Source organism: Octopus bimaculoides, chromosome 18 (assembly GCF_001194135.2).
Source record: "Octopus bimaculoides isolate UCB-OBI-ISO-001 chromosome 18, ASM119413v2, whole genome shotgun sequence".
NCBI classification, from domain to species: Eukaryota; Metazoa; Mollusca; class Cephalopoda; order Octopoda; family Octopodidae; genus Octopus; species Octopus bimaculoides.
In genome coordinates, this window is record NC_068998.1 from 19470365 (window position 1) to 19493239 (window position 22875).

The 22875-nt window shown below is 34.5% G+C and overlaps 1 protein-coding gene across 1 annotated transcript in view; it reads right to left on the reverse strand.

Moving 5' to 3' along the window:
- Positions 1-22875, reverse strand: part of LOC106874512 (intermembrane lipid transfer protein VPS13A) — a 264016-nt gene that overhangs the window by 93835 nt on the left and 147306 nt on the right. The window contains exons 23-36 of the mRNA XM_052974544.1: positions 21666-21783; positions 20320-20455; positions 19313-19366; positions 17751-17843; positions 17498-17654; positions 15205-15293; positions 14666-14960; positions 12251-12367; positions 10828-10931; positions 8255-8422; positions 6530-6837; positions 5178-5328; positions 4114-4231; positions 1549-1700 (exon numbers count right to left, since the gene is read on the reverse strand). Of these exons, the coding sequence (XP_052830504.1) occupies positions 1549-1700; positions 4114-4231; positions 5178-5328; positions 6530-6837; positions 8255-8422; positions 10828-10931; positions 12251-12367; positions 14666-14960; positions 15205-15293; positions 17498-17654; positions 17751-17843; positions 19313-19366; positions 20320-20455; positions 21666-21783 (2060 nt within the window). The remainder of the gene's footprint in view (positions 1-1548; positions 1701-4113; positions 4232-5177; positions 5329-6529; positions 6838-8254; positions 8423-10827; positions 10932-12250; positions 12368-14665; positions 14961-15204; positions 15294-17497; positions 17655-17750; positions 17844-19312; positions 19367-20319; positions 20456-21665; positions 21784-22875) is intronic.

The window sequence follows — 22875 nt, forward strand, 5'->3', positions numbered from 1 at the left end:
GTTGATAGAATAAGTACCAGTAGAACACTGGGGTCGATATAAATGACTCAGCTCCTCCCCCCAAAATTGCTGCCCTTGTGGCAAAATTTGAAGCCCTTATTATTATTACTAAGGCAGCAAGCTGGCAGAATCGTTAGCATGATGGATGAAATGCTTAGCAACATTTCTTATGTCTTTACATTCTGAGTTGAAACTCCGCTGGGGTTGACTGTGCCTTTCGTCCATTTGGGGTTGATAAAATAAGTACCAGGTGAGTACTGGGTTTGATGTAATTAACTTATCCCCCCCCCCCAAACTGCAGGCCTTGTGCCAAAACTTGAAACCACTATTATTATTATTAAACATGAAGTAAAGGCACGCGGTTTAGTGGTTAGTGCATTTGGCTCACAATCGCAAAATCACAAGTTCAATTCCTGGTGGTGCATTGTGTTCCTGAATAAGACACTTCATTTCATGTTGCTCCAATCCACTCAGCTGGCAAAAATGAGTTGTACCTGTAGTCCAATGGGACAGCCATGTTATATTTTGGTGTATCAGGCTGAATCTCCCTGAGAACTAGATTAATAGTACACATGTCTATGGAGTGCTCAGCCATTTGCACACTGCTTTCATGAGCAGGTCATTCCATTGATTGAATCAACAGGAACACTCATTGTCATAACCAACAGGGTGCCCAACTGGCCATTAAACTTTACTTATTTGGTGTCTTCCAGGTGTCAATAAAAGTAATTGACAATCAAGTACAGGGATTATCATAAGCAACTGTGTTCCTTCCACAAAACTGCTGGCCTTATGCTAATGTTATAGATTATTATTTTGTATTAAGGCAGTGGACTGGCAGAACTGTTAACACATTGGATAAAATGCTTAGCAGTATTTTTTCTGGCTCTGTAGGTTCTTAGTTCAAATACTACTGAGGTTAACTTTGCCTTTCAACTTCTTGGGGAAGATAAAAAAAGTACCAGCCATGTAACTGACTACTCAACCCCTCCAGTTGTTGGTTTTGTGCCAAAATTTGAAACAATTTTTACTATTATTTGATAAATTATCATTAATGATGTACAACTGTTGCATGCAGTTCTTGATTTGGTTCAGTTATATACTATCCAAGACATTGGAGATTACCAGAACTATTAAGTTATGAAAAGGCCATCAATGTTTGTAGCAGGTCAAACAACTGTATGGCAGTTTCTTTGTTGGCTTCAATAATTTCAAGAATGACTAAAGATGGAAATCTTGCAAAGATTAATAAAAATGTTTAAGATATAAAGTTTAACCATTTGCCTGTCAAAAGCATTTTCATAAGTTTGTCCTAAATGTCCATGCTGGTATTCAAACTTTTAGTTAAACCTTGTTTCATATGTTCTGAGTAATATAAAGCTTTCCTCTCACAGATATGAAGTTACTCTCAGGGTTGAAGATAAATTGGTAATGTGTATCATATATGATGCATGATGCCAGAGAAATATGTTCCATGTATCATATATGATATACAGAAAGTTTCTTTTCTCTATTTACCACTACCAAAAATGTAAAACTGTAGCATACCACTTCATCTTTTCCCATGTAAAGTGTTGCTGATAAGCTGTTTAGTGTAAACTTGAACTTCATAGAGGTATAAATTTCCCCGGTATGCACTTTAGTTTCTGGTTCAACATGTGCCTTTGAAGCAGTAGCCTTAGGTGTAGTTCTGGATTCAGCTAAAATAGAATGATAAGAATGTATAGAGCAACATAAAAGAAAAAAGAAGAGAACACAAATATAAGTGCACATTATTCTGCTTTATAAAATAAAAAAATAATGAACTCATTATATACAGTGCTCAGGTGCACTACAATTCATCTAGTATCCTACCCTAGAATATAGAAAGTGGTATCTATACCCTAGAATATATAAAATGGTTGAAAAGTTTAAAGGAAATTTTATGGAAAAGTCTGAAATTAAATTGAAACGTCCAAATCTATTGCTGCTCTGCAAATGACACACACATGTAAACTATTTCTCACATGTGCCACATGCAATAGTTTGATATATATTGAATTGAAAACTGAGATAATTCTTGCAATTAGAAGATAAATGTTCTATGTGATTGTGCATAAAGTCTAAAAATAGTAAATAAAGGAGGTAGCTTGAATAATATCAGCTGAACCAATTTTTTTTTTCTTTTTGAAGATAAAGACAATACAGTAAGGGTTAGATCTTGCCTTTAAAGTTAACTTTTCTTAATCAGTGTCACTCTTTTAATGATTATTAAATAAGGTTTGTAGCATTTTATCTAAATCCTTTTCCAATTTATTTTATTTGGTTAATCCATTTCTGTACTGTTTCAATGATTCCAACTTTGAAAGATCTTCTATCTATTTATCTAGACAAATAAATAATTATAATATTCAAATATTGTTATACCTGGAGATGGTCATATTTTGTCAATTAAACACACAGTATATATGTTTGGTCTACACTTAAGCTTTATTATTATTATTTTAGTTTCTTTATCAAAGCTCTTTTGTCACACATCCTGTGACCTCTTCACTGACTCTTTATTCTACTTGTCTCATCTTGTTCAGTTTGTTTCATTTTGTCTTTCTCTGAGAAAGACAAATGGAATAAGCAGAACACAAACACATGGGATAAGCAGTCGTTGAAGAGGTCACAAAATGTGTGACAAAAGAACTTTGACAAAGAAGTTAAAATATTAATAATAAAGCTGAAGTGAAGACCAAACATATATAGTGTGTATTCAATTGACAAAATATGACCATTCCCCAAAATAACAATGTCTGTTTCAACACACAATTTCACATAAAGAATCTTGCAAATTCAAATGTTCTGTCATAAACAGTGTTTGATGCAGTTCATAAGTGTCTGAATTTATATATTTTTTCCAAACCAAATGTACAAACTTAGGTGTTCAAATGAGTTATTTAAGGAGATGTTTCTTAATGTATATTCAACAATAAAGTCATGTATGGGTTTGTTGTTGATATAAATCAATAGTAACTGACACATATGAGCTATCAAAATATTTGTACATTTTAGCTTCCTAACCATATATCCCCATTAAATTCATTACTTTCTTCTTTCATCTGTGTTTTACTCCTGTTATCTCTACAATGTCTGCTTAAGAAGATCCAAGATAAACTCTTTACTTTTCATCCTTGTTTAGATTTTTCATTTAAACTTCAAATCACAGACTATTGACAGTTCCAACAGAATATCAAATGAGAATCAACCCACAAAACTGACTCCAATCTCACACTGTGCAAGAACTACAAGTACTACCCACTCTAAGATGGAATGATACAAAATTATTCATTTCATATAAAGATAAAAACTAAAATTGTCGTTTCTTGAATCACCAAAGCCCACAAGGCAGTATTACATAGATGAAAGAGACATGTTTCTCTGAAGAATATGCCTGCCTAACAAAGAAAACTTTTCATGAAAGCCTGTTAATCTAAAGTAGGGAAATTTGTTTAAAGAAATACAGCTAAACACTTGTCTGAAAATAAATATAAAAATATGACTATCCATTTTTGCTTTATTTTAAACATTTAGGTTGCTTCCATCACTAGTTACAAGCATTGGGTATCACTGAGCTTAAACTGAAGCTCAAAGTCTCTGTTTAGAGTTGCAAATGGGATCATTTAGTTGTGAATCATTTCCACTCCCTGACAAAATTAGATGGTTCTTTACTGATGAATTACACACAATAAAAAAAAAATAGTATCTAGATTAAATCCACTTTATACTGTTCAATGACATTTTACATACAAGTAGTAACTCAGATGATTTGTTTCTTCTCTCTGCTTGTATCTCTACAACTTCTGACCTCCTGAACTATCTATCCCTGTATAAGCCTCCACATACCTTTCATCTTCCATTCACCCTCATTGTTTCTTATCTCCCCAGACCTTCTCCTCACTACACATTCCCCCAATCTTTCTTAGAACTTCTATATTATGGAATTCCTTTCCTACCACAGATGTCCCAAATGAACACTGACTGTATCATTCTCCAAGGACCTATCAAAAGGCTATGAGTACTGCTCCTTTTCCTCTGAATAACTGATTAAATACAAACAACAAACCATTAATAGCAGAATATATTTACCACTCTTCAATGAAGACAAGTCTTTTGAAGGATCAGCTGAAGCAACTGGCTGCTCTTCTGAAAAGTTTTCATTTAATATTGCCATAATTACAGCATAGTCATACTGGCTAACGCAAAGCTGAAATAATAGAGATAAAAAAAAAAATGAATAATTAGAGAAATAAACACTATGTGCATATATTGCCTTGTCCCCAAAATTCATTAAAAACAATTGTGAGTGGTGAATGGGTTTATTTAATTAAATTTTTTTATTATTCAGAGGAGAAAAGGTGTCGAGAGAAAGAGACGAAATTATCATTAGACTGGAGATGTAATTAAATAGTTACAAGAAAATGGACCCTGCTAAAGACATCAAGTGAGGTTTTGCTGTAGTTATGGAAGTACATTCACCACAACCTTCATTTCTTAACTTGTTACTCCCTCCCTCCCTCTAGGCAATACTGGCAATACAATATAAGTAATACTATTAAGGTGGCGAGCTGGCAGAAATGTTAGCATGCTGGGCGAAATGCTTAGTTCTGAGTTCAAATTCCGTCAAGGTCAACTTTGCCATTCATCCTTTCGGGGTCAATAAATTAAATACCAGTTGCATACTGGGGTTGATCTAATTGAATGGCTCCCTCCCCCAAAATTTCAGGCCTTGTGCTTAGAGTAGAAAAGAATATAAGTAACACTATTGCATCAATGAAGACTGGATCTTTGGATATGTTTGTATCACATTCCAGGCAATGATATCTGTTCATTCTCCTCTAGGCATTCCTTTAATACTGATTTCAAAGTTTGGCACCTGGTACTTTATCAATCCAGAAAGGACAAAAGGTAAAGCTGACCTCAACAGAATTTGAACTCGGAACGTAAAGACAGATGAAATGCTGCTAAGCATTTTGCCTGGCGTGCTAAAGATTCTGCCACCTTGTTGCCTTAGGTCTTCCTTTTAATATTGCAGTTAAGTCTTATAGGGCAAAGTTCTACTTTAATGCCAAAAGTGGCAGTGACCAACAGTTTCAGTTGATCATTAAAGAAAAGGAAAAAAAGATAGCAAAGACGTTTTGAAATGTACTTACAGCTAAAGCATATTGTTTGCCATCAATACTCATATCTGGTTCCCCATGGTACCAGCCAGCAGACAGGTTCCTGTTAACATTTATACTTAATGTAGCAGGCTCTAATAAAAGATATTCTGTGCATATTTTCTTTTCTTCATTCAACATAGCTCTGAAAAAATAAAAGTAAATATATCATTATAGATGACAAAACAATTTCAAATGAATAAAAGAATCATGACGCTGTCTATCAAACTGTTGGAAACAAGAAGCCAAACCTCACCTTAACAAAAGGAAAGACACATTGAATGATATAGCCCCGAGATATAAAAAGATGGGAAGGTTATGGTTGGATGCCCTTTCAAACACTAACTAGTAGCACTTAGGAATTAGAGTTGTTATACATTCAGTGTGTATATACAGTAGTCACAAGGAAAATATCGTTCAACAAAATTCTTGTGCATAACAACCAAAAATTAGAGGTAACATTTGCTACCAATAAAATTTGAAGTCAGTTATGTATCAAACATGACTGCCTTTACTAAACTGCAGGCTTATTACACAACCCATCAATTTATTTGTTACAAATACTGAATTAGGCTCTCCATTGGTCAATGTTGATCATACATTGGCATATGCATGTGCAGACCTGGACAAAATTTCTTCTGACAGACTGGTAGATGCCCCATGCTTGCAAGTTTCCCCTCTGCGTTTTATGGATGCTTATCCAAAATAAAAGGTTGCAAACTTGAGCCAACACAGCTTGGCACCATATCATCCCAGCTGTTACTGTCAGAAAGCAAGGAGCTGGAATAGATACTGCAAGGTATCTCACTAGACTCTCTGAAAATTCTGCCAATCCACTGCCCTTGATTGGTAATTATTTTTTTATTAATTTCAAAAGGATGAAAGGCAAACTTGACTTTGGTAGGATTTGAACTAAGAATGCAGAGAGTCAGAACAAATACTGCAAAACATTCTATCAAATGCTCAAATAGTTCCATCAATTTGCCACCTTACAAATATTGGTATAAGACAAACCCTTTTACCGAGGAGAACAAATATTTCCACTCAAGATTTCATAATCCTTAATTCTAGAAAGCAGTTTTATACACCAACACCAATCTATTTTTTGTTGAGGAAAGTCATGTTTGAAACTATTTTCTGTTGAGATATGTCAAGTTTATTGAGGCAATGTGACTTGCAGAAAATACCACTTCTATCCTTTGTAAGATATTTACATCATATTGAAATAACCATGAAATTTAATTTCACATAAACCAATGTTGAAAATGAAATGCATACATATATTTACACACACACACACACACATACACATACAAATATATATATGTTGAGAAAGAAATACAAACCTTGACACCTTCAGAGAAGTGAGTTGAATACTCATTTTGTCAATAACAGCGGGTTTGCCATCTGCTGATTTGGCCTCAGCTGAATGGAAACTATTGCTGATGTCCAAGTTACCGAGATCGACCAATAAGATGTTGGGAGACTTTGAGTGTTGCGGAACAAGAATAAGAGGTGCTTTCATTTTGATGCATAGACCAATTCGACTGGCAGTTTCTTGTAAGCTGGCCACAGTTTCTTTGGAATATTCAGCCATTTTCTCTCCAGCTTCAGAAATTTTTTCTTTAGCTGCTTGGAATTGGTTTAAGAAACCCTGGACATTGATGAAATACAGATTCATTGAAACTTTAAAATTATCAAATGAGTCAGAGAGAGACATTACATAATAACATACAAAATTATTGACTTTTAGCATTCTCTGAAAGATATGTGGGTGGGCTGAAAAGTTCACAGGCTGACTATGAACGAGTGATGCTACAGCTGTGAAATACTACATGTATTAATTTCAATGTTTCTTATTAATAATTGCATTGTTTCTTTCCAGGTAAACTGACATTGGACTTCAAAAGTAACTACTAGTGACTTCTCTTACATGTGCATGTGTGTGTGTGTATTGTCAGTAAATCAAATCTGAAAGAGAAGCACACTCTAAGTTATAGAGCAGTAGAGTTATTAGATAAAGATAGTTGTGGTTAGTCTAAGGGGTTACCCAGTGTTTCATGTCCATAAAGTACTTAGCTTTTACAACATCTCTTCAGACAATGGCCACCAGCCAATGTCTGAAAAGATGCTGTAAAGCTAAGTGCTTTATGGACGTGAAACCCTGGGTAACCCCTTAGACGAGCCATAACTATCTTTAACTAATTATATAAGAAACTTGCTATAACCTAGGCAACAGCAGAAGATACATATGCAAGGTATCACACAGAGGGAGTGAACCTAAAACTGCATTATTGCAAAACAAACTTCTTAATCACACAGCTGTGTCATTGCTTTTCAAGAAATTCTAATTAAAACACTGTAGAAAAACAAGAACTACATCATCAATAATGATATGGATAAAATTAAAATTTAATGTTTTAATCAATAAATTAATTGCAACTGTTTTATTTCTTAATTTGAATTATCTATTTCTAAGGTCATTTATTTTCCACAGCTTGCAGTAATTTGCTAACTCCTTTCTTACTATGTACGAAAATATTTTTCTATTGAAAATGACCTGACAGAGTTTAACCCTTTTGCCTCCAGATTGCTGTGCCAAATGTAATGTTTATTTATTCACATTGTTTTTGATCAATCATGCGTTATCTTGTAGTTTCAAGATTTCAATGATGACTGTCTATTTTTAGAATGATATTATAGAGTAGGTGTGAGAGGCCAGATCTGGTTGGTTTGAAAATAAAACAAGTAGAATATTTGGGGCTGGGTATGGCTGGTTTAAATGCTAAAGAGTTAAGTAAATATTGATAATATCCTCTACAATATTTGCATTATAGTTTTGAGATTTCGATATGATATGATTATTTATTTTTAGAATGACATTATAGGGTAGGTGTGAGAAGTCAGATCTGGTCAGTCTGAACACAAAATAGGTAGAATATTACACTGGTAGAAATAGGTAGAATTACACTGACTTTTGAAATGCCACTGCATTAACTTAGTTGACAATTTATAAAAACCAGGATGGATATTAGAGATAAAATGGAAAAAAAAAGCTTTTAGAAACTTACCAATAGCTGATTAACATACTTGTTAAGGAAGACAAATTGCATACATCCTATCGTGACATCAATGCTAGTATCAACGCAAGACATGTTAAAGAATTTGTCACCTTTTGTCCCATTATTATAAGCCACAATTCCACATTTCAGTACTTCAGAGCCTTTGATTGATAAAATCTGAAAAATTTAATTGAAATTTAGAAAAAAAAAAAAAACAATAAAACAGATAATTGAATAACTGAAATTATTGGATTAGCAAGAAAGTAATTTCGGTTTTTTTACTGTGAAAGAAAAGTCATTTTTTTAATACAAAGAATGAACTTTAATCAGTTATATATTTTTCATTTTGTTCGATGACCCTTTGCCATCTTTCTGGCAACTTCATGATTCTGCACTCATAGAACTTCTGGTCCTTAGTCAAAAACTGAAGTAAGTGTAATTTCAAATCATCATCATTATTGAAAGTTTTACCCTTCAAAGAATTTTGCAAACTTCAAAATAAATGGTAATCTGATGGTGCAGGGTCAAGGCAATATGGTGGATGTGACATCACTTCCCAACCAAGCTCCAATAACTTTTCATGAGTTAGCAAAGACATGTGTGGTCTGGCGTTGTCATGGTGGAATACAATGCCTCTGCGATCTGCCAATTCTAGCTGTTTTTCTTTGATTGCTTCTTCCAGTTTCATTAGTTGTTGACAGTAAACATCTGAATTGATCGTTTGGTTCCTTGGAAGTAGCTCAAAATACACAACACCTTTGTAATCCCATCAAATTGACAGCACTACCTTTTTTTGATGCAATTTAGCTTTTGATGTGGTTTGTGCTGGTTCATTATGCTTGGATCATGATTGTTTCCGATTGATGTTATTGCAGACAATCCATTTTTAATCACCAGTGAGGATTCGCTTAAAAAGAAAAAAAGTCGATTTCATTGTGTTTGAGATGCATATTGCAAATATTGATCCGTTGTGTTAAGTGAATCTCTTTCAATTCATGTGGAATCCAAATACCAAGCTTCTTAATGAGTCTAAGACATTTTAAGTGATTTTCAATTGTTGTGTGTGATACATTTAACCTCTCCGCAACCTCTCGTAAATTTGACAATCAGATTCAATGATGGCTTTGATTCGGTCATCATCAACTTCAGTAGATCGACCAGAACATTGGTTATCTTTGAGTGAAAAATCTTCAGAACAGAATTTTTAAAACTATTTCTAATATATGTATTCAGTCAAGCAATCAACAGCATAAACTTTACATATTTCTTTATGAGCCTTAGCAGCTTTCTTGCCTTAAGGGAAATAAAAAAGCAAAATATGATGAAAATGTTCGTTTTTGCACTCCATGTTAAAATTGACACAGAACTAACAGCTGTACACAAAATTACGCACAATTTGCTTCTAAAGTAAGCTAAAAGTAACGGCTATCAAACGTCAAAAGGAAAAAAAATCATAACATTGACAAAAGTTATTCAAAAAAATTGTAACTCTATTTGTGAAAAACTCATGATGGTGGTTTAAGCTCAGCACTGCAAATTGACAAAACATTTGCCAATTTTACAGTGACCTTGCTGTCAACAATTGTGTTTTCTACAATATTAAGGTAGTTGTTTATAGGTTGGTGCACAGGACACATTACCTCAAACAAAGCTATAGATCCTCATCAGTTAATCCTTTAGTGACTGTATTTCTTATGAGTAGGCAATCTATGCCTTTTCATTTTTTTTTCAATGTAACAAAAACTTTGAAAGAATTTAGTAAAATATCTTAACAGCTACAAGGGTAAAGATGAGGCCTAAGATAGAAACAACTATAGAGGTATCAACCTGCTAGACCAAGTCATGAAGATTACTGAGAGGGTTATAGCTCAATTGATTAGAAATAGAATTAAACTAGATGAGATGCAGTTTGGTTTTGTACCTGGGAAGAGTGCCACAGATGCCATCTTCCTAGTGAGACCACTGCAGGAAAAGTACCTGGCCAAAAGTAAGCCATTGTACTTAGCCTTTGTTGACCTGGAGAAAGCTTTCAACAGAGTTCACTGCTCTGTTATATGGTGGTCTCTAAAGAAGTTAGGAGTAGAGGAGTGGCTACTACTGCTTTCGTAAAAAGCACTACTAACTTCACCTGTGCTTGTGCCACATAAAAAGCACTAAGTCCACTCTGCTGAGTGGTTGGTGTTAGGAAGGGCATCCAGCTGTAAAAATCCTATCAAGACAGTTACAGAAGTCTGGTGCAGGCTTCTGCCTGGCCAGTTCTTGTGAAACCATCCCAGCCATGCTAGCATGGAAGGTGGATGTTAAACAAAGATGATGATGATGATGATGAGTAACTTTTTTTATATATATCAGTTTATTGTGTTGGTGTTAACCAAAAAAATCTCTTGATATGATTAATACTTTAATGATATTTTAACAATGATTTCAATTTACATATAAACAATTTAGAATAAGTGGTCATAAACAAGTTGGTATTAAAAGGGTTAATGACTAAAAATTTGGTGTATATTATGTAAGCATTAAGATATGTGACAGAAAGCTTTTTTTTCTTCTTATGTATATAAATAAAAGGTCAAACATACTTCAGGGTAATAGCATTGAGCATCTGAGTTTAAGATAACGAGATCCTTCAGTTCAGCTCCGATGGTTGTTTTGTCAACTTGAAGACTGACATCAGCATTTATACCTGTCGTAAAATAGAAGTTAGAAATCTTGACATCTTTAAAAACAGTGTAACAATACATATAAACCAAATATCCAAAATACCATAAGGATACAGCAAGACTGAAAGATAACAAGTTTGTTTTGCAACCACATGGTCTTGGGTTCAATTCCACTCTGTGGTACCATCAACTTCAGTTTGACCCAAATCTTGTGAGTGAAAATAGGTAGATAGAAACAGCATGAACATCTGTCAGATGGATTGTAGACATAACTTAAAGGTCAAGCCTTGTCATACTGCATTACACTGATGCAAACTAATTAAAACAAAACATGAAGTGTGATTCTGCAGAAGAATTATATTACGAGATGTGTCTGTGGAATATTCAATGGCACAAGTGTCATTTCAAGGAGCAGATTGTTTAGTTTGTCAAACAACTGAATACCCATTGTTGAAAACCAACAGAGATTTGTCTTATATATGAATCCAATATCTAAATATTGTAGTGCTGCATATGAACCAAGTATGTAAAATACTATAGTGATAAGTATCGTGTGAGATGTTTACTACAGTAACAACATATCTGTAGAATTACACTTATAAAACCCACCACAACATCCAGTCTACATTGCAATGTGGTGTCTTGTATGCCTCAATGACCTTAAGAGTTATGCCAGTGGAGTGCAAGCTCTTGGCTGGGTCATTCATGCTGAACAGATCAAAGGATAAAGGCCAGTCTATTATGGACCACCTCTTCCAAGAGATAAAAATGGGTTTGCATAAGGCCAACATCTCCAGCTACAATAAAGCAAAAGTTACAGAAGCATCAACGGCAATTCAGCACCAACAAAGCCTGAGAGAGGAAGGCTTTCTCTTCGGGAAACATGACAGGCCACACCACGAGACAGTCCAGAGTCAAGAACAGTGGAGAAGAGTTAATGATATATATGAATTTTTACAAGGAAAAGGTTGACAGTGACTTTAAAGTTTTGACTTACTAGCTGTCACCAATTTGTAGTTTAGTTTGGTTTTTAAGTCTTATATATAGTGCTTTTAGCAGGGTACTCCTTTACTGGTTAGAACAATGTATATGAAAATTAGGTGTGGTATAAGTGAGTTTGTAGGCATAAAAAGAGAAGGGATTGTGTATGAAGTGTGATGGAGGAGGGAAGGAGGTTAGTATATGTTTGTAGGGAGTGGGTGGCGACTACTTCCAGTCAATGAAAGTAAACAGTAGGATCCACAGAAACTAATAATGGTCATTGTTAGTTTACTATTGTATGCTGAACAGACTAAATAACTGATGAATAAATAATTCTTAGTAAAATAATGAGATTACATACCTTTCACCTTGATCTTAGTGATAAGTTGAGTTGGTGAGGAAATGCCAACAGTAATTGTATCAAGTTGAGCTGTAACTTTGATGTCGATGATTCCTCTGTCTCGTAATTTTCCCTTTTCTGCAAAGTGGGAGAAGAAAAATGTATATATAAAATTGTCCATTTTATATACAAAGTATGACTTGTTTTCAGAGAATACAAGGTTAATTTTTAGAAGGGTAGGTCAATGTTGTTTAAACTGGCCCCAGTGGACTGCTTGGTATTATTTTCAATATTTACATCTACAAGGGTGATGAGCTGGCAGAATTGTTAGCAAGCCAGGCAAAATGCCTCGTGGCATTTCGTCTGTCTTTATATTCTGAGTTCAAATTCTACCAAAGTCCATTTTCCTTTCTTCCTTTTGCAGTTGATAAAAACAGTACCATTTGAGCACTGGGGTCAATGTACTCAATTTAACCCTTCCCTCCAAATTGCTGGCCTTGTGTCAAAATTTGAAACCAATTTTTATATCTACACCACAGTTTAATTGTTAGATGCTTTATTCCTGGATATATACATAATGCCAGACTAGATTCAAAGTAGGAGGCTTTATTTTTAAACTATCCCCTACCCTGCTGACTTGTGAATGAGTTTTAAAATATTTCTAGTTTTAATTCAGTCTGGTACTATGTACATAATGAATGATAAGACACCAGATGACAATCAGGGATCAGATCAATCAAAATGAAGCTTAGATAATAAATATTTATACATAACACAGTATGTATTAGAAAACCTGAAATAAATCTAAAGTAGTTAACCTACAGTTTTGAGCTGTGGAACATAAAAAAAATATGAACACATCTTGTTACCCTCTTCATACACAGAAATATAAAGATTGTCCTGATGTGATAAAGGTGCATGGCCTAGTGGTTAGGATGTTGCACTCATGATCGGAAGATTACGGTTTCAAATCTTGGTCCAGGAATTGAAACCACAATCTCACAGTCATTGTGTTCCTCAGTAAAATGCATTATTTCAAGTAGCTCCAACTCTTTTAGCTGTAAATGAACTACCCTGACATCCTGTTCAGGGGGGAGTGCTATGTCAGTCATTTATACACCTTGGATACCATATAAACCAGCTCTATCAGCCTTAGGACTCAAAACAATACATCAGTGATATGTTACATTGTTACCTGGCTCATTGACCACTTATCAGAGGACAAGTGCTCACTGAATTCTTCTGCCCATAGTGTATACATAAACAATGTAAAAAGTTTTCATTTTTAAGAGTAGTTAGTTGCTTAAAAAACTATAATGTTATTCTCATCAGCTTAACTCACATATTTGAACACTAGATGTACAATAAAGGCTTTAACCCTCAAGCATTCAGATTATTCTATCAAATGCAATGTTTATTCATTCACATTGGTTTGAATTCATCTTGCATTATCTTGTAACTTCAAGATTTCAAAGATGTGACTGTTTAGTTTCAGAATGACATTGCAGGGTAGGTGTGAGAGGACAGATCCAGTCAGCTTGAACATAAAACAGATAGAATATTTGGGTCAGAAAAGGCTGGTTTAAATGTGAAAGGGTTAAACAGATTAGTTTTCAGCTGTCATAAAATTTTGAATGACTAACTTCACAGCGTATTTTCTTAGGGCATTCACTAAAAAAAATGCTTTAACCAGAGAGAGCCTTACAAACCATAATTGTAGAATGATATATAAACATGTCTGTAATTTCATTTTCTTACATATCAACTCCTAAACTTTTAGAGTAACGTAAGAATTCTAACAGTCCTGTGTAGGAATTAATAATATTTTCAAGTGCAGTTATACTGGCACATCAAAAGATCATATTAAACTTTGAATTAACTGTTAATATATTCCTTAAAAGCTCAGTTAATAATCAATTTAATCATTAATAATGTTAATTAGAAATTAGTAATATTTATTAACAAGAAATAAAGGACATAATATCACTCGGATAAAGTTCCCCACCCCACTCTCATTCACGAAGTGATGGTGTAACTATATGAGTGTAAGACTGGATATATTTTGCAAATGGCTTCCTTATTGATGAAATTTTAGGTTTTGACAAGGAAAGGACAAAGCTTCTTAGCACAAATTATAAGTTTTAACCCTTTCAATACAAAACTGCCCAAGACTGCCCATGGATCTAAGATACAAACTTTCTATTTTAAATTAACCTAAATTAAATCTTTCTTCAGAAATTTCATATTAATTTATGTTCCAAACACCGTTTAATAATGATAAAGTTATTTTACTAAATTCTTCATTATTGCCAAAATTATAACAAAGGCAGTGTATTTTAACAGGAATTTGTAAACAAAAGGGTTAAATATAAAAAGGTAAATAAATAAACACAATTAAAAACAAATGTATGTGTATTCATGACAGTAAAATCTTACTCTTGGCAACAGGCTTCTTTTCAGGTTCTTTTTTAGCTTCTTTTGCCTTTTTATCAGTTTGAGAAACAAGAGATTGCGAAGCTGCAGCTGATTTTTCTGAAATCACAGATTGTGAAATCCCAGGAGATTTTTCTACAGAGTCACTGGGTTCTGGTGGTGCTAGTTGTTGAGCAAATTGCATGAGGTCAATTATTGCAGTTTGGTCAAGTAGTAGTTCTAGCATGGAGAAAGAGACTGATATTGATTGTTCAGTGTTCTTGTATACTATTTTGAAGTCAGGAGCATCAAGGTTAGCCTGTAAAATAAATAATTGCTTACAATGCTCAAAGGAAACAAAATAAAAAGGAGTTTGAATTTAACTTTTTTAATATCTTTTATAAAGGTTTTCTTTTAGGTATTTTCTAAAATTGGATTAATATTTTGAGAATCTGAAACAATTTCAGTTCAGTTTACAAAATATTTCAAATAACAGATCTCAAGACACACACACACACACACACATACTCAGATGCATGCAGAGACATTGTATAAAGTCATACCTTAAGATACTCTAATATTAACAACTTGCTCTCTGTATCATCAGAGCTTGGAGTGTGAATTAGATTGACAACTTTTCCATTTGGATCAGCTGAAAAAAAAAAAAAGTAACTATTTAATAGGATAAAATAAACAGAAATGGTCAATGAACAAGAATTAATACAAATTCCATGCCAGCATGGAAGGTGGACGTTAAATGATGATGATGATGATGATGTGCTTCTGAAATCCAACAACCTTGGGACTTGGCCATTGTCAGACCACGGAAAAGTAACTGAAAGCAGAAATTAACACTGAAGAGAAGTTCCTACGTAAACTTAGTTTTGCCATCTCATTTCATCTATATATATATATATATATATGTGGAGAATGGAGAAACAAACACAAGAAGAAGCAAGTCAGCTGGGCTAGTTAGCCATTGATTTAATTATGTGGAGATTATATAATGAGTCATTTATGAACGTTTCGATGTGCCAAATGGTTTGGCAGATCTCTTCAGAATGTTGAGGAGTATGTTAGAGTTCATGGTGTAAGAGATGCAGGAGAAACAGTTAAGACGATACCCACACAAGTAATTTCCAGGAGTGCCTTCGGATTTAAATATCCCCTGGTTGCTTAGATACTTCAGACTACCCTTGAAATATTGAAGCAATCCTATATATATATATATATATATATATATATATACACACACACATATATATATATGAGTGAGTGAACAAACAAAAGAAGGACACTCAACATGTTTATTGGGAGTTACATTATTGGGATCAGAACAGTTTGATTCAAATTCGTTGGTACTCTGAGAGTTTCAAGTGTAATGCTAATCTTCAGCCATTTTGAATTTGAGTGAAAGTAGTTGATTGTTATTACCATAAGGCAGGCTGCAATTGGTCGAGGAAGGTCACGTGGTGTTGTGGTTTGATGTTAGTATAACCATATATCAGTGATGACAGTTAGTTCGAAAACACTGCATTGTGAACAGCAAATCAACCACATAGTGGACAGGAAATCGACTGCGTGGCGGAGAAGAAATTGGTCAGGTTGTTGGAGGGGAGGTAGGAAGGGGCGGTTTGTGCAAGTATATAGTTGTATATGTGGGTGTGTGGATGCTCTCATAAGATTTTGTGTGCATGTTTGTATTGATATGAGCATGCACATCTGTACATGGGCATGCACTTTGTGAAAAGTAATTATTTTTATTGTTTTGAATTAATCATGCATTATATTGTAGTTTTTGAGATTTTGATGAGGTAACTTAATTTTTAGAATGATACTGTAAGGCTGATGTGAGAGGCCCGATCTGCCCAGTTTGACTATAATACAGGTGGAATATTTTGACAGGATATGGCCAGATTAAATCGTAAAGGGTTAATGATGTCATTGCGAACACAGAATTGGAATGAGATATCTTGTTATGTTGGTCACGGGTTGGAAAATCCATCCTGCTAGTACTAAATGATTGATTTGAATAACATAAACAATAGATATGTGGTGGCTAGTTTGACAGAGAGATGGGAAATATCAACCCACTAGAGCAATTGATAGCACTGATGTACAGCAAGTACTGAATAAAGAGTTCAAATTTCATCACTGGGGCTATTGCACTTTTTCCCGACCTGAAATTGCTTATTATAGCCAATGTCATTCAGATTAAAGCCTCAGTAGTTATAACAGCTAATCCTAAAACCAAGGTGCTTTGTAAAAAGCACTGGTGTTGGTCCCATGTAAAAAGCATTGGTGATGGTGCCATGTAAAAAAGGACCCAGTACACTGTGTAAAGTGGATGGTATTAGGAAGGGCATCTGGCTGTAGAAACCAAACCAAAACAGACTATGAAACCAGGTGCAACCCCTGGCTTTGCCAGTTACTGTCAAGTCATTCAACTCATACCAGCATGGAAACTAGACATTAAATGTCGATGATGATGATTTAAAAGACTACTTCTTTATAAATCTGAAGCAGTAAGTCATTGTTAGAAATCATGCTGATATACATGTGTTCTTCAGGCAACTGGATCTGAGTTTTTACTTTAAGGTTCAAAAAATAAATTAAATCACGTGTTTGCTTAAGAGCAACCCAAATGATACTAGTCTACTGACAGAAAAGAATAGACAATACTAAGAATATGTAGTGACAACAACTAACTTATTCTGAAAAAATATATACCTGGCTTTTCCAAATTGATAGAGAGAAGAAACAAGAGGAAAAAATTCTGAGATCTTGCATGATTTTCTATCCATAGATATGAAAAATTATGTATCTTACTTAAATAGAAAGAAGTTAATTACTTACAGGAGAAATCCTGATGCTGAAGGTAAATTCCACCTAGGTAAGCACCGACTGACATGTCAAATGTTCTCAGAACAACATTAGTACCAAGAGTTAAGACAAAGAAGTCTAGTAGAGGAAGTTCTTTGCCCTTTATTGTCTGTGCAATCTTTAGTCGGACCTGATAGAAACAAAGACAATTTAAGTAAGTAAAAAAAAACCGTCATGATAATCTGTGGAAATAATGGATAGGCATTAAAGAGTTCAAGTTATTTACCTCTTTGATTTCAAATTTCAGTTCCATATCAGTAAGGTTGATATAGTCTGCAGAGGATCTTGAAACCATAGACTTTTTAGTTTCTGGTTGTGACTAGACAAACATAAAACAAGAAGGGTTTTAGTTACATGTTATTTAACCTTATATTATTCAGATTATTATGTCAAATGTAATGTTTGTTTATTCACATTCTTTTTGATTAATCATGCATTATTTTGTAGCTTCAAAATGTTAATGATGTGGCTGTTTATTTTTAGAATGACATTACAGGGTAGGTATGACAGACCAGATCTGGTTGCTTTAAAAATAAAACAAGCAGAATATTTCATCACCTGGCACAAGGTCACTGCCTCCAATAGCCCCTCCCCTCTCAAAGGATCTTTGTCTTGCAAGTTACTTTGGTAACTCTGCCATTGCTGGTGTCACTAAGAAGACATGAAGTCCACACTGAAGGGTATCCAGCTGTAAAAACCATGCCAAAACTGACCTCACCTGTGCTGGTGCCACATAAAAAGCACTCAGTCCACATCCAGCCAAAACAGACACTGAAGCCTGGTGCAGTCTTCTGCCTAGCCAGCTCCTGTCAAACTATCCCAACCCATACTAGCACGGAAAGCAGATGTTGAATGATGATGATGATGATATGACTGGTTTAAATGCTAAAGGGTTAAAGAAATAAGTCAATCTATTGACAATATCTTCTTCAATATTTATTGTGAACAACCAGCTACAAGCTGTTGTGGTTGTTGCAATAGAAATTCTGTTACAATTCAAGTTGAATTAGCAGAAAGTCTTCAATTTGAATTGAATAACGATTTAAAACTGCTGAGGGAGAACTTGGTTATAAAGACTGTGCCTTGGGCAAGTTTGGTAGAGTAGTTTGCTTTCCCTTTAGAAGATGGATCCACACTGTAAGTGCTGTTCCAATGGAACCAGGTTACAAGCTCAAACTCTGCTACAACCGTTAAGATGTTTGTAGGCAAAGCTTACCAAGTTACATTTCATAAATATGACAGTAGTAAGGACATCCAACAGTAAAAACTGGTTTCTCCAACAGTAAAAACATAAGCTCAGCCCTTACTCATATATACAGAATTCCCAAAAACTAAGCTCCTAGTATAGTTAAAATGATGAAGGGAAAATAAAGTGAAAAAAAAATTCTTTTCTTTCAATATCATATAGGATACTAATGTTTAAAATGCAAGTTTTAATACTGTACACATGGACTTCAAATTCCACTGAGGTCAACTTTGCCTATCATCCTTTTGGGGTTGGTGAAATAAGTACCAGTTAAACACTGGGGTTGATATAATCACCTTGCCCCCTCCCCTGAAATTGCTGGCCTTCAGTCAAAATTTGAAACTAATATTGTACATATGAGTTTATAGTAAGATCCTTCAGTACAATAAATATATCATATATTACAGTCTTTTAAATGATAATTTTTCACTCCATAAAGCTTCTAATATCCAATATCAATTTTAGGCTTTAAGAATTCTATTTTAAATTTCAAAACTCAAGAATATTACTGAGAATAAGAAATATAAATCCATATAACTCACTTGTAAAGTTGCTGTCGAAATGTTTGCACTTGCAGATGGTAGTTGACTGGGGCCCTGAAAATGGAGAAAAACACAAAAAATTGTTTTAATACCTTTAGTCACTAACTGTAGTCATTAGAAAGAAGGTACATTATTTCATTGTGATTTCTAGTTGTAACATTTAATATCATTCATGTAAAAAAAAAAGAAAAAAATGAAATACACACACATACACACATTGAAAAATATGGCAAAGAATGGCAGTTTTTCTTGTTGTTTCCTGCATCAGATGAAGGAATCAATAACTGCAACAAGTGGCAAAGTACTGAACTGGAACAAACCCACACTAATATGTAAAAATAGATGTAAAATAATAACAATATACTGCTAATCTATCGTTTTTGTATAATTTTGAAAATTTATAACAATTCAATAATTTATTTTCTAAACTGACAAAGAGTATCTATTCAATTCAGTTTTATTCTGTTTTCAGTAAAATAAAGCTAGAGATAAAGCAATTGTTTATAAGAATAAAAGTCAACAAAACCCAATCTTTTTCATTTCCTTTTTTTAATATGGATTTAAATCATTGCATCAATTCTACTAAGTTCTCTGGTCTTCAGAGTGTGACCTCTCCTTTTTTGGTAAAGTCTTTTAGTGTAAGAACATCTATGTAACACAAGGAACTGTTATTTTCTAGTCTCAGGTTGGCTCTGATTGTGCAGGCTTATACTCAGACATTTCAAACCTGCCTATATATTTCTTCATTCAAATGTATTGCATCTAGGACTATTATATTGTATGTTTTTCAAGACAACAGGGTGTGATTTGGCTGCTATTTCTGACAAGTCAAATGACTGCACAGAAGCTCTTTCATTGGTTCATAGTCACTAGGGTATCTAATGTTATGGCAGCCATATTGGAGGTAGTCACTGAAGAAGGAATTTAAAAGTAAGCTGTTGTAGGCAGTAGTCGTCGTTTATAATCATTTCCATCACTGTGTATTTTTTCCTCACCATATTACTCACCTTAAAAATGTCTTCTTCTGGAGGTGGAGGTTCAGATTCAGGAAAAGGAATACTCTGAAGGAGTTGAAGAATTGCTTGTAGTTTGTGGTCAGAGATACTCAGACTCAGTAATGGCAGCTCTCCAAAGGCTTTCATTCTAATCAAATAGATATGAATAATTAGTCATTTATTCATAAAACTGGAAAGGGGAATGAAGATTTTGCTTCAGCTTGCTGTAATACTCGAACTTATTCCAAGATTGTAATTACATTATAGGAAGATTTTTTGGGGATGGGGGAATTCAAACATATATGCTATCTTCCACCAAAAAAAAAAACCAAAAACAAAAACCAAAAAAAAACCATCAAAGATAATCAGAAAATTGCACAAGAAATTCCTTCTCTAAAAGAAGAATTGTTACTGAGCTATAGATACGCAACAAGACTTTCAATACAGTTCACAACTGAAAAGGAAAAGGACGATAGATAAATTGGCCTTTTTGAATGTGCTGATAACACATTCAGAGTGTGGACTCATGATGTCTGTATATCACAAGTTCACATTTACCAGACAATACTTGAATTTTGATTCCCACCATCCATACAGCATTAAGGGATCACCTGTGGCTTACAGCATCAAGCATAACTCATAAGTGCTTCTCCAACATACACTAAAAAAGTGATGATCAAAATAAAGAAAACCCTTCAGAGGAACAACTACTCTGCAAGTATAGCACCAGCTTCCAAAAACAGGAACATAAAGGTAGAGAATCATCATTTAACGTCCATCTTCCATGCATGCATGGGTAAAACGGTTGACAGGAGCTGGCCAGGTAGAAGACTACCCTAGGCTCTGTGTCTGTTTTGGCAGGGTTTTTACAGCTGGATACCCTTCCTAGCATCAACCACTCTGCAAAGTGGACTCAGTGCTTTTTACGTGGCACTAGCACAGGCAAAGTCAGTTTTGGCACGATTTTTACAGTTGGATGCCCTTCCAAACGCCAACCACTTTACAGTGTGCACTGGATGCTTTTTACACAGTACCAGCACCAACAAGGGTACCAAGTAACTTGCAAGACAAAGAATTTTGAGAATGTTAATCAAAATCTGTCACAATCTGTCTACCTTTCATTAGAAGCATATCAGGAAAAGTTCCCAAGATCTGTTGATCATACAACATTTGGAAAGTATTCAAACGCTTTGGTGACATCTCTCCTTTTAGAAGAGACAATGTTCCATATTCCTTTCCCAGAGTGATGCAAAACTGATCAGGGGAGACAACCATAAAAATAAAACACCTTTAATTTTTATTTCAATAAATAAATAGATAAAAAGGTTAATTAGAATAAAGAAAATGTCTTCACTTACTTAGCAAGTTGTACTTGATTATCAAACATGCATTTTTGAAATAGCAAGTTGATAGAAATAGGTTCCAAGATGTGCATTTTTGATTTTCCTTCTTTTCTGGCAGATTGCCAATCCTCTCCTTTATGATACAACAAAATAGAGAAAATAAATAACAGTTTATTTTTATAATGATAATTAAAAGAAATAATTGCAAACATAAGCATAAGGCCACACATTTTTGGAGTGGAAAGAGTTGATAATAATGGCCTTAGTATTTGAATGCACATCCATGAAAATTTTTGTGCCAGTAAGCTGCATCAGTTCCCAGCTGATATGCTGAGAGTACAGACATGCAATGTGTGCTTATTGAATTTTCATTTTCATGCAACATGACTGACTGCATCGAGCAGAGACCATAAATTCATGTTTCATGACCAGTGATGATAGTCTTCACAAAGTCTGTGTCATGGTTTGTATAGTCCAGCATGTCTTGAGTGATTTCCATGTGGAGTTTGCTTCCCCACTTTGGGGACAAATTTTACTCACATTCTTTGCATGCACATATACTCTGTTAAAATGGATCCTGTGCTTATCTCCACTTCATGAGTAACTTCCTGGATTGTTACATGATGGTCTTCCATGACTATTTGCCAAACCTTCTCAATCAGCTCCTCGTTTCAGCTTGCGGAAGCCTACTTGAGTGTACCTTGTTCCCCATTAGGTATAGCTCTGTTTGGAGCAGTTGTACTAATTCTTGACTTGAGTTTTGTCCCTGGCATCATCGCCAAAAGCTTGCTGAGTGTTCTGGATGGTTTGAGCTTGAGTATCACCAAGCTTTTGGTAAAACTTGTAGCAATATCTCTGCTCAGTATGTTCGGTGAAAACAAAAATCTGCCGAGTGCACACTGCACTAGTACTCTAGGCATAACAGCCAGGAACTGACATGGCCTACCAGTGCAAAAATTTTCCTGCATGTGCAAGGGTTTTACTCATGCACCATTGGTCTTGGCAGGAAAAGTAAAGTTGGATACTTTTTAAATACACCTTGTGTGTGTGTGTGTGTGTGTGTGTGTGTGTGTGTGTGTGTGTGTGTGTGTGTGTACTGTTTTTTAGTGATGAAAATTAATTGTATTCAAAATACACGGAGAAATTTGGCTTTAGATAGTAAATTTTACATGCTGCTATACTTCATATATGTATATAGACTAAAAACAAAAATGAAGGCTGGCAA